The sequence below is a fragment of the Diospyros lotus genome, chromosome 5 (genome assembly GCF_014633365.1).
Source record: "Diospyros lotus cultivar Yz01 chromosome 5, ASM1463336v1, whole genome shotgun sequence".
NCBI classification, from domain to species: Eukaryota; Viridiplantae; Streptophyta; class Magnoliopsida; order Ericales; family Ebenaceae; genus Diospyros; species Diospyros lotus.
The window spans coordinates 26,295,927-26,313,047 of NC_068342.1; the positions used below are offsets into that span (position 1 = coordinate 26,295,927).

Here is a 17,121-nt window from a genome sequence, read left to right on the forward strand (position 1 = left end):
AGTCTCTAAGAGACTTTTTCGAAAGTCATTCATGGGTACCGTGGGGAAATCTTCTTGAGGGTCTCTTTTGGGTTCAAGAATATTTCACCTATCTTTTAAAATTTTTACTTGAAGATCCGTGACAAACAATATCGGAAGATTTGGATACTCCCCCACGTGTCATTCTCAACTCTATAATTAGGGAGTGATTCTTTTGATTAAGATATAATCAAAATTGTATTCAAATTATATTTTTATTTACTTTTTACATGTTCTCTTAGGAATGGATTTAAGCATTAGAGGGTCTACCGTCCACATGGGAGACACCTCGCTCCCTTGAATAATTTTTTTTTGTTTCATAGGCCTTTTGAAAACTAAAAGGTCAAGATATATACTATGCTATATTTATAAATTTATTGTTATATTTAGATAATAACATAACTACATTTAATCAAATTATCTAAATATTAAAAATAAAATATAATAAATATAGATAATCTAAAAAATAGAATATATTTGTTAATATTTAGTCATGATTCCCGTTAAGCTAACAATTATAATTTTAACTGGAAAGGGCAGGCTTGCGGGAATAAAAAGCATAAAATATAATTAATATTAGGTGGTGAGAAAGCCTTCAAGCATATTCCATCCATACTCAAATCGCCATGTGTTAGACTTGACTTGGAGGAGGAGTGTGAATAAATATACAAATTATTTATTTATTTATTTTTATCTTTTAATTTGAAGGAATTGGGTGCTCCTGCTAGTAGGCTACTTACTGCCAGCAGGCACATGGAAACCACCTCCACCACCACTTTTATGACTTTACTGACTTGAAGTTGAGCGTGCCGGCCGACACACAAGACGACACCGCTCATAATAATATACTAAAAAACAAAAACAAAAAAGAAACAAAAAATTACAACTCTACCACCCTTGCTTGCACTCTTCCCATTTGCCTTGGCCCCCAAAAAATCTCAAGCTTTTTTTTTTTTTTTTTTTTAAAAAAAAATTAAGAATATAATTTAATTAATTAATATTATTATTATAACGAATATACCCTAAATTGTTGAATAAATAAATTAAAGCAGCTCTGAGGCACACCCAACCCAACCCAACCCAACCCCATCCACCACTCACTAACAAATAACAAATGACAGATCTTAATTAATTAGTTTGTCTGGGAAATTTTCTCAGTCAGCTCCACTCCAAATCACCTCATCTGGTACGTCACTCACGTTTCACGTGGTTTGGGCATACTGAGGGCTGTTATGAACAACCTTCGGTGACGATTCTTCCACAACCCCTCCCTCACTGCACGTGTCAACATCACAACACGCCTCCACCAATTCTCCATGAACCCGTCGTCATCATTTCCAGTTCCCACTCCAAAAGTGAACGTGGCGACAAGAGCCGTGGAGTTGCTTCTTCTCCCCCTCCTGTTTCTGTATCAAACTATCCATATAAATATAATCTATTTATATCTATAAAACGCTGACTTCGGGTGGCTGTAGAAAAAGGATAAAAGGACTTGACAAAGGGGGCTGGTGGTCGGAGCCGGAGCAGAGAAAAGAGAGTGCGTGGTCGTCCAGCGCACCAATGTCGTCGGAAAGACTTATTCTGGCGGCGACTTCGTCGTCGTCTCAATCCTTCCGTAGTTACAGTGCTCCCGAGCTGCCACCACCAAGAATCTTCGACGAGCTTCCTAAGGCGACGGTGGTGTCAGTGTCTAGACCTGACGCCAATAATATCAGTCCCCTCCAATTGTCTTACACCATTCACCTCCAATACAAACAGGCACGCACCATCTCTCTCTCTCTCTCTCTCTCTCTCTCTCTCATACACGCCTGTATTTGTATCTATGTATCGAACAAAATATACGCGTTCCTGTTACTTTTCTTTTCTACTGTACAGTGCACACTTTAGATGTTGAGATAATTAGGAAAGGTAAAAGAGAAAGAGCTTCTCGTTTGCCTGGAAGTTGGTTTGACTCCAGACAGTTTAATTGAACTAAGCCATGGTGTGATAATACCCAGTCGCAAAAATTCTCAATTAGGATATAAAGACTGCTTTCTTTTATGGAGAATTAGAGGAAAAAATCTACATAGAACAACCTGTGGGTCTCGTGAAAAAGGGCCAAAAAGTAAAGATTTGCAAATTAAAAAATTCTTTCTATGGCCTTAAACAGTCTTCTGACAGTGGTATATACGATTCCATCAAGCAATTGTTTCTAATGGATTAGTAATGATTCAACAAGATCACTGCATCTATGTCAAAAGGTCAAAAGATTTCTTTGTGATTTTAACATTATTTGTGGATGATCTTTTATTGGCCGGAAATAACAAAGAGTTTGTCTTACCTATTAAAAGTTGGTTGGGTTCCAATTTTGAGATGAAGGATATGGGTGAGACTTCTTATATTCTTGGAGTTAAGATCCATAGGGATCATTCAAGAAAACTCCTAGCATTGTCTCAAGAATCTTACATTGAAAAAAAATTCTTTGAGCCTGAAAATGAGTAGATGTAAACCCATGGACACTCCAATAGCTAAGGGATAAACTTTGAGCCTGAAAATGTGTCCCTCGACTTACAACAAAGAAAGCTCAAATGAAAAACATGCCATACTCAAGTGCCATTGGAAATTTGATGTATGCCATGATGTGCGTCGGACCGGATATTTGTTGTGGTCAAATTGGTAAGTAGATACCCATCAAATCCAAGACCTAAGCACTGGAATGCAGTCAAAAGAATCCTTGCATCCCTAAGAGGAATTGTAGACTATTGCATCTGGTACTAAGGTGGACATATGCATTTAACTGGCTGCACAGATGCCGACTGGGGTGGAAACTTGGATGAATGCAAATCAATTTCAGGATATGCGTTTTTGCTCAGCCGAGGTGATATATCTTGGAATAGCAAGAAACAAACACGAACAACTCTCTCAACAATGGAAGCTGAATTCGTTGCATGTTCAGCTGCAGTACAAGAAGCAGTGTGGTTAAGGAGATTTCTAATTGACCTTGACCTTGGGGTCAATCCTAACATTGCAAGACCTGTTCACTCTACTGCGACAACCAAGCTTCGATTGCATATTCCAAAGATCCAAAATATCGCAAGAAGTCCACACACATTGAAACAAAGTACAACTTTGTGAGAGACATTATAATGCAAAAGGAAGTGGTATTGCAATATATCTCTACACCTAGGATGGTTGTTGATCCTCTTGCAAAGCCCATCACTGGAGATTGCTATAGAGATCACGCTAGATCTTTAGGCTTATGTAGATTGCAATTCATTTCTTTATTGCATATGTGACTTTTCATTTATTTAATAAATTGAAGTATTGTCTAAAATTTTTCTATTGTGTTTGGACTAAAAGGATCAAAAGCTAGCATAAATATGTCAATCAAATAAGGATTGGTTCCCTCACACAAATGATCACCTCTATCACTTCAATAGCAAATAGAGATGAGATGCAATATTTTTGGGACCAAGTATACTGGAGTATACCATACACATAAATATTGGTGTCGCCTTGGATAGTTACCAAGAGGAGGCTATTTTTGTAACGTCTAAACAAGATAATATCACAATTATGTAAGTATGATATGAGCCGGATCTAGCGCATAGTGGAAGATGTGATTGAAAAGAGATCCGTACAATGATGGGAGTGACATGGGATATCTCAATTTGTACTCACTTCCCTTATTGGTCATACTCATAAGCACATGTAATATGAATTACATGCTATGGTGATTTCCTCCCACTAAGGGGCGTATATCACTCCTATTACCTTACAGATCTCTTTTCAATCGCACCTTCCACTATGCTCTGATACCATATGTTGGTTATTTTATGTATAAATCGTAAATATCACAAAGATTAATACCTGATTAATCATAGAAATTTTAGATCTTTTAAACTTGTTGTACCATGAGCCTTCTCGAACTTTCAGGTCAGGTGCACAATCATAGGACGAAAAGTGCACTTAAGTCACAACCCAAATACCCACTCTTCTTTAATAATACTCACAATATACAACGCTCAGTAATTTTTTGTGTGTCCCAAACCTTATGTAGAGACCTCTATTTATGGGGGAGAAAACCTTAACTAATAAGGTTTAGCAGATAAAGATCAATCAGAATTCTAATTCTGAAATTATCTCTTATAGAGATAATTTTATTTTTAGGATAGGAACTTATCACATCTTATTTTATTCTTGATCAGATTGACTCATTGTAATCGTTTTTGAATATTAATTGACAATTATCAATTATTATCAAATTTCTCTACAATACCGAGTTGTAAAAATTCTGAATTGGGTTCGAATGGATTTAGGCTCTCCACCCGCTTTTCTTTCTATATGCATAATGGATAAATACGATTTTCATTTTCGGAAACTAATTGAATTATTGTGTTCTCTATTAAGTTCGGATTATGTTTGACTATGTTGGGAGCTTCATTTCATGTGGTAAAGAAACGATTATTTTGCTTATACTGTGTAATTATAATGATTGAATGATTTACTGTTGAATTGTAAATGTTGCTGGGAGATCGTTATCAGAACTTTGCATTTGGGTTTTATGGAAATGGCAACCAAATTTTAAACCAAAAATATTATCCCGTATATCATAGATGATCTATCGTGGACCAATGGTCATTTGAATGTTATATTAAGCATGAAGATGGGAATTGAGTCATGAAAGTAGTCATGTTTACAGACTTAACAAATTGCTCGGCATAATACTGGCTCTTTGTTTTGGAATTTTTTGTTATTGTTGGTAACTTTTGATAGCTAGGATTGAATGTAATAGTCTGCCAAAAGGCCCTTTATTGAGTTCTTATAGTCATAGCTCAGGGTGCATAAATGGAAAATGGCGATGTATTTTGGTTCCAGAAATGCTGGGTTTAGGGTACTCCCTGTCTTCCCTTGATCCATTGCACATATCATTACCTAGAAAAATAGTTGAGTTTCTTTATTATAAATGAATATTTGATAAGAAACTAGTGACACAGTGTATAAGATCTTCTTGGAATCGTAAGTTTTGTAATGAGAACATTGAGTTTATTTTGATTTTAGGTGGCTTTTCTCAAATGTGTTAGGCGTCCCTCATGATTTTAGCCTACACTGTAATTCTTTAATAAGTATAACATTTAGTCTCAACATTTTAGACGCTTTTTCACATATAGAAATATCAAGTAAGTAATTATACGTTTTAGACACTGTAATTTTTCAGCTTATGTTCTGTAATTTTTATGTTTATGCATTGAGCACCTGAAAGCTGCTCATTTAGGTCTTATCCATATTTGTATATGAAAGTACTACATTATCAATATTACAAATTGTAGATCGATTCATTCTATCTCAACACTCCTAGGTCTTTGTTTTTTACTACTACTACTACTATTATTATTATTATTATTATTATTATTATTATTATTATTATTATTATTATTCATTTTTTCCAAGAAGTCTCTGTGCTATCAGAATGTGCTTATAATCCTACTTTTTCTCATGACTATGTGCTAATAGTATTTAGACTTTGTGTATGGTTTGATGATTGTCCTGAGTACCTTAGTCCTTGTGTTCAGTCATAAATAATGGGTGAGAAGAATTTACTTTATTGTTACTGTTAGTTTATGTAGTTATAACCATGGCCTTATGGAATTGTTCAACATACCTCCCCACGTGTGGTCTGTGTCTGCTTAGCAGGCGGAACACCTGTCGAGATTGAACACAATAAATATATACTACCTATATATGATGGTAGTTTTCTTTCTTTGAACACTGTCTCATCTAACAATTTAAGCTATTAGGAAAAAGAGTAATTTTAATATACTGCACATATTCTCATCGCTTGTTTCTACAGATGCTTTCATGTTTGAAAGCTCTTTTCCTAATTCTTCTGGATGTTGTTGCCTGTCCTCTGAGCTTTATCTGGGGATGTTACGGTAGTAGTTTTGTGTTTGCTCTCTTCTCAAGTTTTATGATCTGTTGAAGTGTTAAAGAAGGGGCCTAAAATCTCAACCTCCTTAATTTTCTGTTCTTCTTAAGCAATGTCACTGCCATGAAAAACTCATTCTCTCTGTTTAACAGTTCAACTGGCACTTGCTGAAACAAGCTTCGCAAGTTATCTACTTACATTTTTCTTTGAAGAAGCGAGCTATACTTGAGGAATTACATGAGAAACAGGAGCAGGTTTGCTTTTTGACTTGTGCCTATTCCTCTTCCTTGCCCTTTCATTATGCTCGGTCTTCTGTATTCCAAGACCTCCTTGTCCAATTGATGGGAAGAAGACTGGGCACTGGAGGTTTTTAAATAGAGTTTCATGAAGTCTTGGATTCAGATTTAGCACCTTATGCTTTGGGGAATTCCCACTATATTTGTTAGGATCTTAGACTTTTTCCCCTTAAATCTTACATGGAAGGTGAAAGAATGGCTTCACAACATTGGAATAGGAGATCAGACAGCAGCTGTGAATGATATTGTTGAACCTGATGATGGATTTGTTTCCGTACCTCATGAAGATGGTGTTAAAAATAGGTGATTGCTAATGCTTTATTGCCTGTTCCATTTACTTCTGTACTCCCTAGCTTGCAACAACAGTGATGTCCATGGGCTGGATTTTGTGCAGACATATTCCATCCAGGGCTGCACTGCCAATCATTCATCCAGCCCTGGGAGCACAGAAGAGCATCTCAGAAAATGCAAAAGTTGCAATGCAAGGATATCTAAATCACTTTCTGGGAAACATAAATATTGTAAATTCTCGAGAGGTGGGTAAAGAAAATTTTCTGTTCAACATTTATTCTTCCTATTCCTATGTCTTCACAATTGCCATTGTTTATTCCCCTTCCCTTGTCAAGATTGCAAACTATGGAATCAAATTCAATTCAATCTACATAAATCTTCATGATGGCCCTCCAGACTTCTAATTACTTATTGTTGTAACTTCTATTTGTTTGTGTCTAAAAACCAAGTTTCATTCATGGCTCTTTTAGCATTGATGTGATTCAAAATCTCCTCTGTTGATAGGAAGCTGGGGTGAATCCTTCAGTAATGGTAGGACTTAATCCTTTCATAAGTAATCATTAAGAATTAAATGAAACTAGGGATTGAGTTATTTCTCTTAAACACCATTCAAGATTAGTTTGCAGAGACAAGCAGCTTGCTAGGTACCAATACAATAGCCATGGATTTGAACATCTCCTCACTTTATACTATTTCATATGACCAGACAAATTTCTTGATGCTTGTATCACTTCAATTAGCGTGGTGCCTGAGCTTTCAGATATTCTCCATTGATGATAGTGTTTTTCTTATCATATTTAAGTGACTAATTGCTCCAAATTATGTCCTTTTGTATGGAATTACCCAACCATTTGACATTAATTCTTCAGAGTGGCAGATGCTTCTAGTAATGCAATTCAGTTTGAGAACAATTATGCCTTTTAATGGAGCAACATAAAAATTGTCCTTCTCCTAAAGTAGGATAAATGAATGTGTGAGAATCCCACATCGCCTCAGTAAGGAAGACCTGTGCTATATATAAAGAGGAGGACCCTCCACCTGTTAAGTTGGCTTTTCAGGTTGGAATTCTACCTCTGACTTCTCACATGGTATTAGAGCCAACCCTTGGCTAGGGGACTACCCTCGGTCATGGTCATGGACCAGTACCCTGCCTGATCACTTGGGCATGTATCAGTTACTGGAGAAGCTTTGGCGTGGGGGAAGTATGAGAATCCCACATCACCTCAGTAAGTAAGACTTGGGCTATATATAAGGAGGATGATCTCTCCACTTGTTAAGCTGGCTTTTCAGGTTGGAGTTCTACTTCTGACTTCTCATAGAATGATTAATATTTTATGGAAGGGAATAATTAGGTAATTCATGTTGATGGGACTTCATCATGACCAACTTTTTCCTACTATAATGGGTTTGAGAATTTGAAAAACATCACATGGGTAACTCAAATTGCTTCTTCTTCTTCTTTTTCTTCTCTCTCTCTCTACTATGATTCCTTCCACAACTGAATTTCCTTCAATGAATGACTGTTATTTTCGAATGTAGAAAATCTTTATAGTTGCAACCATGTGCGTAAGTTTTTGAACAATTTGCTTATCTATTTTTATTTTCATTTTGGTGAATGGAGAAATGTGCTTGCCCCCGAGAACCAATGTCTTAGTCTTAACATGTTGAGTTGACAATTAGTTTGGCAGCTGATAGTTATATCTATTTGGGAATTTGAGTAAATAAGTCAATTCTAATGACGATGTAAATTCTATTTTTTTGAGGTAGAATGTCATGATTGATTACTTCAAATTTGAATAATCAGATACACCTTTTATATCTTTCCATGTGGGAATAGTTAACACTTTATGATTTGGAATTAAGATTATTTGATCTTTACTTAAATGGACATAACAATTTGGTATCATTTGATGAGTTACAAAAACTACTTTTTTTTTCCTTTTGTGTATTTGTTTTTGCATATATGTCCAAATAAAATATATTTTCCAACCAATCTCTTTTTCTATGCACCACGCTGTCAAGCAAGTGTACAATGTGCAAGGCTTGGTTTTGTTTATGTCTTTTGCAATTAAACATAGAATTCACCTGCAATACCAACATCTCTCAAGTCAATGCTTATATAGAGGTCATAAAAAATTTGATAGTACTCTTGAAGATCTCTGAAATTCATTAACATATATGGACATTGCATTGACTTTGATATTTCTGTAACATTTCAGGACATCATAAAATACTTTGACCTCAACAAGGAAAACCAAAATATCCTCTTTCTGAATATTCACAAAGTCTTCAATTTGGGTGAGGAGTATTAATTATAAAATTTCACCAGCCTCTGAATGAATTCTCCAACTTCTGTTTCACAGCCCCCTCTCCCAAATCTCCCTCTCTAATATCTTTCAAATTACTCCTCGTGTGTTGCTAATATTTTTTTAATGCCTGAACATCTGACTCTTTTTAACTAGTTGACCATGCATTTTATCAATTTCTCTTACTCTGACATGAACATTGTATTTATATCTGTTAGCCCATTTTAGCAAAATGAAGGAGTACCATGCTGTCAACTGGATTACATGAAACTTCCCAACTTTTTTCTGATGCGTACTTGGTCCATTGTATATCGTATTTAGTTTGCTCAGTTTTGTATTGTCAGTTGTTCCCACTAATCTAGTCCATAACAAGTCCTTTTGAATTGTAGGTCTGCAAGTTTTTGGAGGTCTCTAAGTTATCATTTTTGCAAGAATATGGTCCAAAGATGAAAGAAGGTTATGTCATGGTCAAGCATTTGGCAAGAGTTTCAAAGGGTGATGAATGTCACATCTGTTGTTGGTTTGGCTGTTGTAACACCAGTTGGCAAAAGGTAACTGAACAAATTGTTAAATTAGGCTTTATCATCTTGTATTCATAAACAAAAATTGACAAAGAAGTGTATTCACATGCATGTGTGTAATTTTTTTAGGTGTTTCAGATGCATATGTAAGTATCTTTGTAGGTTTTGTTAACTTTCCATGGCAAGTTGCAACTACGCTAACACATTCCAAGGAACAGGCATTGGAATGGCATACTTTGTTATAGGGGCAGGACACTGCAACTAATGCCAGTGAGCAGAACCTATATTAAGATGGTTGGGAAACGAGAAAATAAAATATGAAGAAAAAAGGTTTAGTAGTAAAAACCTTATGTTTTGTTTCTTTTAAAAAGGATACTGTTGTTACCTAAATACAACAATAAATTTCTTTGTAGCAAGAAAGTGTCTTAATTAGAGTCTACGAGTGACTGTCTATGGGTGACCTGCAACAAAGAAATCAGTTAGGGGCGAGTGAGTTTTGTGCGTGCCCTCTGATGCTTACGTCAGTTTTTGAATGATAGTGTAGAATGTAGAGCAAATAAAGTTGTGGTAAGTATAGAGTTCTTAGCATACCTCAACTGGAAGAGAGTTCTATTTATGGAGAGGAAGATATCAAAAAAACCACATTCGGCGGGCATATTAGACACCCTTTCGGATTCATATGCGGGCACATTGGAGGTAGGTTTGACTTGGTTTCATGTGAGTAATATTTGGAGATCAGGTCTCTCAGGTTTTATAGTCTTCCAGAAGGGTCTCTCTCATGGTCTGGAGAGAGGCTTCCGGATTTGGGTGGCTCATGAGAGTCTCTTGAATCGGGTCTTCTTGTGATCGTGTGACCTATGAAACTCTCCCAGAATGGTCCCTCGGTAACGTTGAGAGAGCCTTCCAGGAGAGGTCACTCAAGTCTCTCGGTACGAGGTCACTTGAGCCTTAGTTGGTCTTCTTATTCTGAGGTCACTCGATTTCTCGTCATACTCTAGTCTTTCATCATACTCTGGTCTCTTGTCATGCTTTGGTCTCTTGATGGGTTGTGAGCTTCTTTCTTTAGGCTTGGGCCCAACTTTCAACATAACAATTGCTCTCTACTCTTTCGATCCGATATCCTAGTAGGAGGAGTATCTGTCCCTCTCATCATGATGTTTCTGAGAGACTACCTTGTGACTTTCTCGATGCTTGCTCTCGAGATATTATATTGTTACTCTTTCCTTTATGAATATAAGTCATTTTTTAGCTCCTCTTTCCTTGCTTCTTTGTGTGGTTGATTATTTTTGCATCTAAATGTTAGTTCATCACAAAAATATAAGGAAAATAACAAATAACAATAACTCACGTATGTGTTAGTGACAATAAATTGATTGAGGTAGAGGTGACCCTTTTATGTCAGTATACCCACCATGGGTCATATTTTGACTTTAAGGTTTTTCTCGCCTTGGGCTTAAACTGTCTAAATTATATTAGTCGAGGGACCATGGGTGGTTTTAACCTATCTTAGCAATCTCTGCATGTAGGATTTAAACCCCATGGTGGGCCTTTAATAATTTTCAAGTGATAACCTTTTATTGGTTTTTGTTTCCTTCATTGTTGGGCTAAACAAGTTAGCATTTGCAGGACAACTTTTAATTCTTTTGTTACCGGGCTAAACAAGTCGAATTGTTCACGACAATTTCTAATTTATTCATCTTCGAGATAAACAAGCTGATTAGTTTGCAGGACAACGAATCTTTTATTTCTTCATAGCTGGGCTAAACTAGTTAATCTATTTGTGGGACAACGAATCTTTTATTTCTTCATTGTTGGGCTAAACAAGTTAATCTGTTTGCAGGGTAATTTCTAATCCCTTCATTGCCCAGTAAAACAAGGTAGATTGTTTGCAGGGCAATTTCTAATTTCTTTGTTGCTAGGAAAACCAAGGTAGATTGTTTGCGGCCAATTTTTAATATCTTCGTTGTTGGGCAAACAAGGTAGATTGTTTGCGGGACACGAATCTTCTTATTTCTTTGAGAGCTTTAATTGCTTCATTGTTGGGCTAAACAAGTCAACTTGTTTGCGAGGCAATGAATATTAAGTAAGATTTGGAATCCCAATCACCTCAAATTGTACTTCCCTCTAGATATGTAAAGACCCTTTATAGGAGCCCTAGATGGGACCATAGACATAGACACATTTAACCGAACCACATAAAAAATCTATGTCCGTATGTATGGCATGGCTATCTTTACTTTGTGAGGCGATGACTTAGAATCATTCAACCATCTAGCTTGGTCATATGCCTTTCCTTTTTCTTGAAAAATAAGACACACAATTAGTAGAGATAATCATGCTATACATATAGACACAAAGATTTTTTACGTGGTTCGGTTAAATGTGCCTATGTTCATGGTCCTATCTAGGGCTCTTATACAAGGTCTTTACATATCTGGAGGGAAGTACAATTTGGGGTGATTGGGATTCCAAATATTAGTTATTGTTTGGCCTTGAAGTGTTTGCAAGATGTATGTGTTAGGCCCGATCATCTCTTAAAGGTAGTATAGCTCTTCCTTGAGGCTTTTTGTCTTCTCTTTCTTCCATCCTTACATATCTTCTTGGATGGCCTACTCAAATAAGGGCCTCAATTTGATCCTTCAATTTCCGGCACTGATCTATAATGTGACCATGTGTCCCATGGTATCTACAATATGCATCCTTGTTTTTTCCCATGGGCCAGTCAATTTTACTCAGGAAAGTGAGCAAGCTGGTCCCCTCTATTGCTACTAGGATTGCAGGCTGTGGTTTAGTAAGCCTGGTGTAGTGATGGAATTGTGGTATGTATTGTGCCCCATAAGATCTCTCAAGCTCCCTAGCCTTGTCTTGCCTCCAGCCTATTCCTTCATCAGCATTTCTTTCATTCCTTTTTCTATCTTTCTCCTCATTTGCTCTAACCATCCTCTTTACTTTAGACTGGAGTATATATTTTTTGGCTTGTACAAATAGATCTACTAGGGTTGTTGGTTGATCCAGGGCCAAAAATTCTTGCAAAGGAGTGGACCATGTCCTTGGAAGCATGACTGCCACAACTACTCCCACTTGTAGGTCCTGTATCTCCAAGGTAGCTTTACGGAACCTGTCAACATACTGTCAAAGGGTATCCTTATTGCTTTGACGTACACTTAGTAGGTGAGTTACATCCTTCTTCCTTTGGTTGTTGATTATGAATGCTTTAATAAACTTAGACCTTAGTTGCTCGAAAGAGGATATTAACCCTTCGGGCAAGCCATTGAACCATGCTTGAGCATGCTCCGTTGATGTTAAGGGGAAGGCTTAGCACATAATTTCGTGTTCCCATCCATGGAGCAACACAAGGGACTCGTAATTTTGGATGTGATCTTGGGGGTCACCTTTGCCTGAATGTGTAGATAATTAGGGCATCTTAAATTTCTTTGGCAAGGATTTCTCCATTATAACCAGGGAAAAAGGGATCCTTCTTCAGGGTTGATCCTCAGAGGCAGGTAACAATCTTTTCTGCTCTAGCACCCCTTCAATCATTCTTCTCATATTGGCTGTTTCTTGGGCGTTGAACGCCGAAGGGCTCTCAATCTCATAGGTCTTCCTTGATAAACCCTTTGCAGGAACCTGATCTTCGTCAGTGAATGCACTTTCCATAGTCTTAGGGCACTCCTCTTTTCAAGGACTCTCTCGATCATCCCTCAGCTGTTTGTGGACTTCTTCTCTCTCTCGGTTTTAGATAGCTGTCAGGTGAGTTTAACAAGGAGGGTAAGTCTGTGGATGAGTCTTTGAGGAGGAGGAGACTGCAAATGAGTCCCCTGCGGCTCCAAGGGGTGGCTTCCGAGCAAGAGCTATCTTTTTGTATGCTTGGGAAAGGGATCAAGTGCGGCAACAACTTATTCATTGTTAGTGGCAATGCATTGCCAGGGATAATGTTTTGCAACAACCCTGCCATCTCTTGGAGTGCTTGCATCCCTTCTTCGTGTTGTCGTTGCAGGGCTTCGTACTCTGCACGAGGAACCATTAGAGGAACTGGTTCGGACATGCTCAAGAGACTAGTGGGGTGAGTCTTTCGCGGGACATGAGAGTGAATCTCCCACACAACTTGAGGGCGAGTCTCTAGCGAGACATGAGAGTCGATCTCTTGTGGGACATGAGAGTGAGTCTCTTGCTGGACCTGAGAGTGAGTCTCTCACGAGACATGAGAGTAAGTCTCTTGCTAAGGTCTGGTGGAGCGAGGGAGGGTTTGTCACGGTCTTAGCGGGTTCCTAGGAGACTAAGCCTTTGCTTCCTCAGGACTTTGTCGGTTAGCAGTGCTTCTTGTTCGGCCCATCACATACTGATTTTTTGGCTTTTTGATTGAGTTTCCCACAAACAACACAAATTGTTGTTGTCTAAATATAACAATAAATTTATTTGTAGTGGGAGAGTGTCTCGATCAGAATCTGCGAGTCACTATCTACGGGTGACCTACAAGGAAGAAATCGGTTAGCGGCGCAAGTAACTGTTATGACCCTATGAGTAATAAAAGGGTATTATTGTAATAGGGTAGAATAGTTTGTTAGGGATATTCTAGCAATTAGTTAGGTGCACATGGCTGCATGTGCAAAGCTGTTAGGGGACACATATGCCTATATAAGGCTGATGTAAATGGAGGGGATGGTATGCTGAAAATTATTGAATTGAATATCTGTTTCTCTCTCATTTTCTCTCTACTTCTCTCCCTCATTTCTCTCTACATCCTTCCCCCATTTCTGTCCAAATATCCCTCTAAACTTTTTGTTCTTAGTTCTACTCAATCGGATTCTTCCGATTGCCAATCCAGCCCCGTTATGAACCCTAGGTTCATGCTAAATGGTATCAGAGCATCGTTACTCGGCGAATTTCGTTATTGATTAAGGCTAGATGGATATCGACGGCCCAAACCATTACGACCCAGACCGGTAAGCTTCCTATAGGTGTGACTGTGGCAGTTTTGATCGGGAACTCTGTTTGGAATTCTGTGGGTGTGGTCGCTGGATCGAAAGGCACGGTGGTGCTGCAATTTTTGGGTCGAGAAACAATTTTGACCGTTCGGGTGAGGCGAGCTGTCCACCTTGTTCGGAAGGGGATTCCGACCATTATAGAAGAATTAACCCAGAGAGAATCGAGCCCATAACCAGCGACTGAAGCAACGAGCAAGTGATTTTCGTTGGTGATTTGGAGGCGACTTGGCTGGGTGGTGTTCCAGGGACTCTGGAGATCTGGAAGGTGATTAGGTGTTGGAAGGTGTTAATCTCCAAGCCAGCAAGCCCCCTCAGTTCGGAATTGGAAGGCGCAGCAGGTGAGTGTCAACTCGGATCTGAAGGAGAGCCGCGATGGACACCAATCTACTATAGGTGTCGAAGCTGACCAGCGATCGGTGGTGGAAAGGAACCAGTTGCAGAAGGCGATTCCAGAAACAACATCGAATTGACGGGGCGATGGAGTCGAACCATTTCAGTAGTGCGATCGGAGCCTACCGCGATCGTAATTGGATCTCGAGGACTTGTCGATCAAGGCGAACTCAAGGAGGGCGGTGATCCTCTAGCTTGTGGTCGGTGATTGGGTGAGAAGAAGGAGTCAGTGGGAGGCGATTGTGAATCCGTAGCAATCGTGAGCAGAGCCTTACCACCCTCGGCCAGTCGTTAGATTGGTGTGGGAGTCCATCGAAGGCGGTGACACAGACGACCAAGAGGTTCACAAGTGAGTCAGACGAGGAAGTAGGAGATGCGACTGTTGTCAATTGCGGTCGGTGGTTAGGCAGAGTAGGTTCGGCGACTCCAGTGACCTGGAAGGCGGTGGATGTTTGGAGGTAAAGTAATCTACAACATTGTTTTACGAAGGTGGTCCAGTGGCGGAATTGATGATGTTCGGAAGGCGGAATTTGTCAATGATCTAATCAGGTGAAGTCCGATCGGTCCTAGACTCTCACTTCTGATGTATCTCCAAGTAAGGAGAACTGGGGTCTAGAGATTGCCGATCAACTCATGGTCTGAATCGAAAGGAGTCACAAAGTGAGGTTATCTTCGTGGCTGTAAGGGACTAGTGATCAAAATTTCAGTCTAACTTTTGGAGGCTAGTAGGCCGGTGTTTCCGACGGTGATTCCAGCAAGTATTAGGTATTATTGCGGCAAGCAAGACAGGATATTTGGTAGCCTTAGGCGACTCTAGAAGGCTGATCAAGTCGCTGTAATTGTGCGACTTCTCCCACTGCTACAATAAACCTGACCTTGAAGCATAACAGTGGCTGTAATTTGCCACTTAGTGGATCAATTTTAGAGGTGATTGGGTGAGGCAGTTATCAGAAGGGAAGTGTGGGGAATTATGATGGAAAGAGCTACAATTTCTTAGCCTATTTCTTTTCCAGCCAGTGAGATTTCGACTAGGAGGAGTAGTGCACGAAGGAGATCAGTGGAGCCTCAATTGTAGCAGAAGAATGCTTCATTTTCAGCCGGAATGGAGCCTCAATGGCAGCCAAAGGAGGCTGCATTTTCAGTGGGGTGTCCTACTCGTGAAGCTAGGGGAGGCAGTACATACATGGAGCAGATGAGCCTTCAATTGCAGCAGAAGAAAGCTTCCTTTTCAGTTGGAATGGAGCCTCAATGGCAGCCAAAGAGGGCTGCCTTTTCAGTTGACCAGCAGCATCAAACATGGGGAACGGATTTTGAGAAAGAGATTAGCCAAGTTGACAAGGAAACAAGAAGTGTAATACAAGAAGAGTGCAAGGAATTCGGTCGAATGTTCCGCGAGAAGCTACAAGAGTTTGCAATGATACTAATTAAGAAGTATCATTACAACTTTCCGGTGGAATACTTTGATGATTATCACGAAAGTTTTAACAAAGATGAATTCCTTAAAATGGAGCAGCCGAAGGAGAAATTTAGGAGGCAAGAAGCAGATTCACTGCCTACCTCCAATACGGAGTGGAAGAAGTATGTTGGCTTAGGTGGAATGGACAAGAAAGGTGACGATAATGACAATGCTGGCAGCAATAGCAGACTTTGCGGGGGTTCGATACACGGTGTGTGGGCAAAAGGAGAATTAAAGGAACACACCGATTCCTTTGGAAAAGAAATTCTCGATGGTGATGTTTTTGGGATTCTGCAACAAGAGCAGTCCAACTTTAAGGAAGAAGGGGAAGAGGAGGAGGAAGAAAAAAGTGAGGAAAAGGGAGTGGAGGATGACACTCAATCAATTGACAGCCTCTCAAGCACTCTTACTAGTGCTGAAACACTTGGCCAGGTGTCAATTATTGAGCAATTGTTGGCTGGAAGTGAAGTTGCAGCATCTCCTAATGTTAATGCTCACAAACAGCCTTGGTATGAGTATTCAAGGAAAGAATACAAACCTCTATTGCTGCATTTTGAGGCTGCTGTTGATATTTCTGCAGCAAAACATGGCTGTGGGTTGAATGGGGATAGAGTAACAACAATAATGGCTGAAGATCTGCGCTTCTTACTTGTTTTGGATGGTAATGAAGTTTTCCCCATTGAAATTCTGGGCCAATTCATACTTGGAATTGATCTTGAAAACCTAAGAATGAAGAAGAAGAGACCTAGAAGTAGAAAGAAAGAAAGGAGGATTATCCGCATAGAGAAGGTTGGAATTGGATGAAGAGCAATGGCTACTTGTGGCAAGTTCTTGGGGACAAGAACTCTCTTATGGAGGGGGGAATTGTCATGACCCTATGAGTAATAAAAGGGTATTATTGTAATAGGGTAGAATAGTTTGTTAGAGATATTCTAACAATTAGTTAGGTGCAC

At 39.0% G+C, this 17,121-nt stretch overlaps 1 protein-coding gene across 4 annotated transcripts in view; it reads left to right on the forward strand.

Annotated features, from left to right (window-relative positions):
- Positions 1-1,461: 1,461 nt before the first annotated feature.
- The window catches only part of LOC127802451 (phospholipase D zeta 1-like), a 71,196-nt gene continuing 55,536 nt past the window's right edge, over positions 1,462-17,121 (forward strand). The window contains exons 1-5 of one of the 4 annotated variants that reach the window (XR_008023286.1): positions 1,462-1,776; positions 6,076-6,177; positions 6,407-6,522; positions 6,614-6,755; positions 9,206-9,367. Coding sequence is in view for 3 of the 4 variants with exons in the window: in XM_052338280.1 (XP_052194240.1) it covers positions 1,579-1,776; positions 6,076-6,177; positions 6,407-6,522; positions 6,614-6,755; positions 9,206-9,367 (720 nt within the window). In the remaining variant the exon portion in view is untranslated. The remainder of the gene's footprint in view (positions 1,777-6,075; positions 6,178-6,406; positions 6,523-6,613; positions 6,756-9,205; positions 9,368-17,121) is intronic. The other 3 variants (XM_052338280.1, XM_052338279.1, XM_052338281.1) reach the window with 3 other exon arrangements.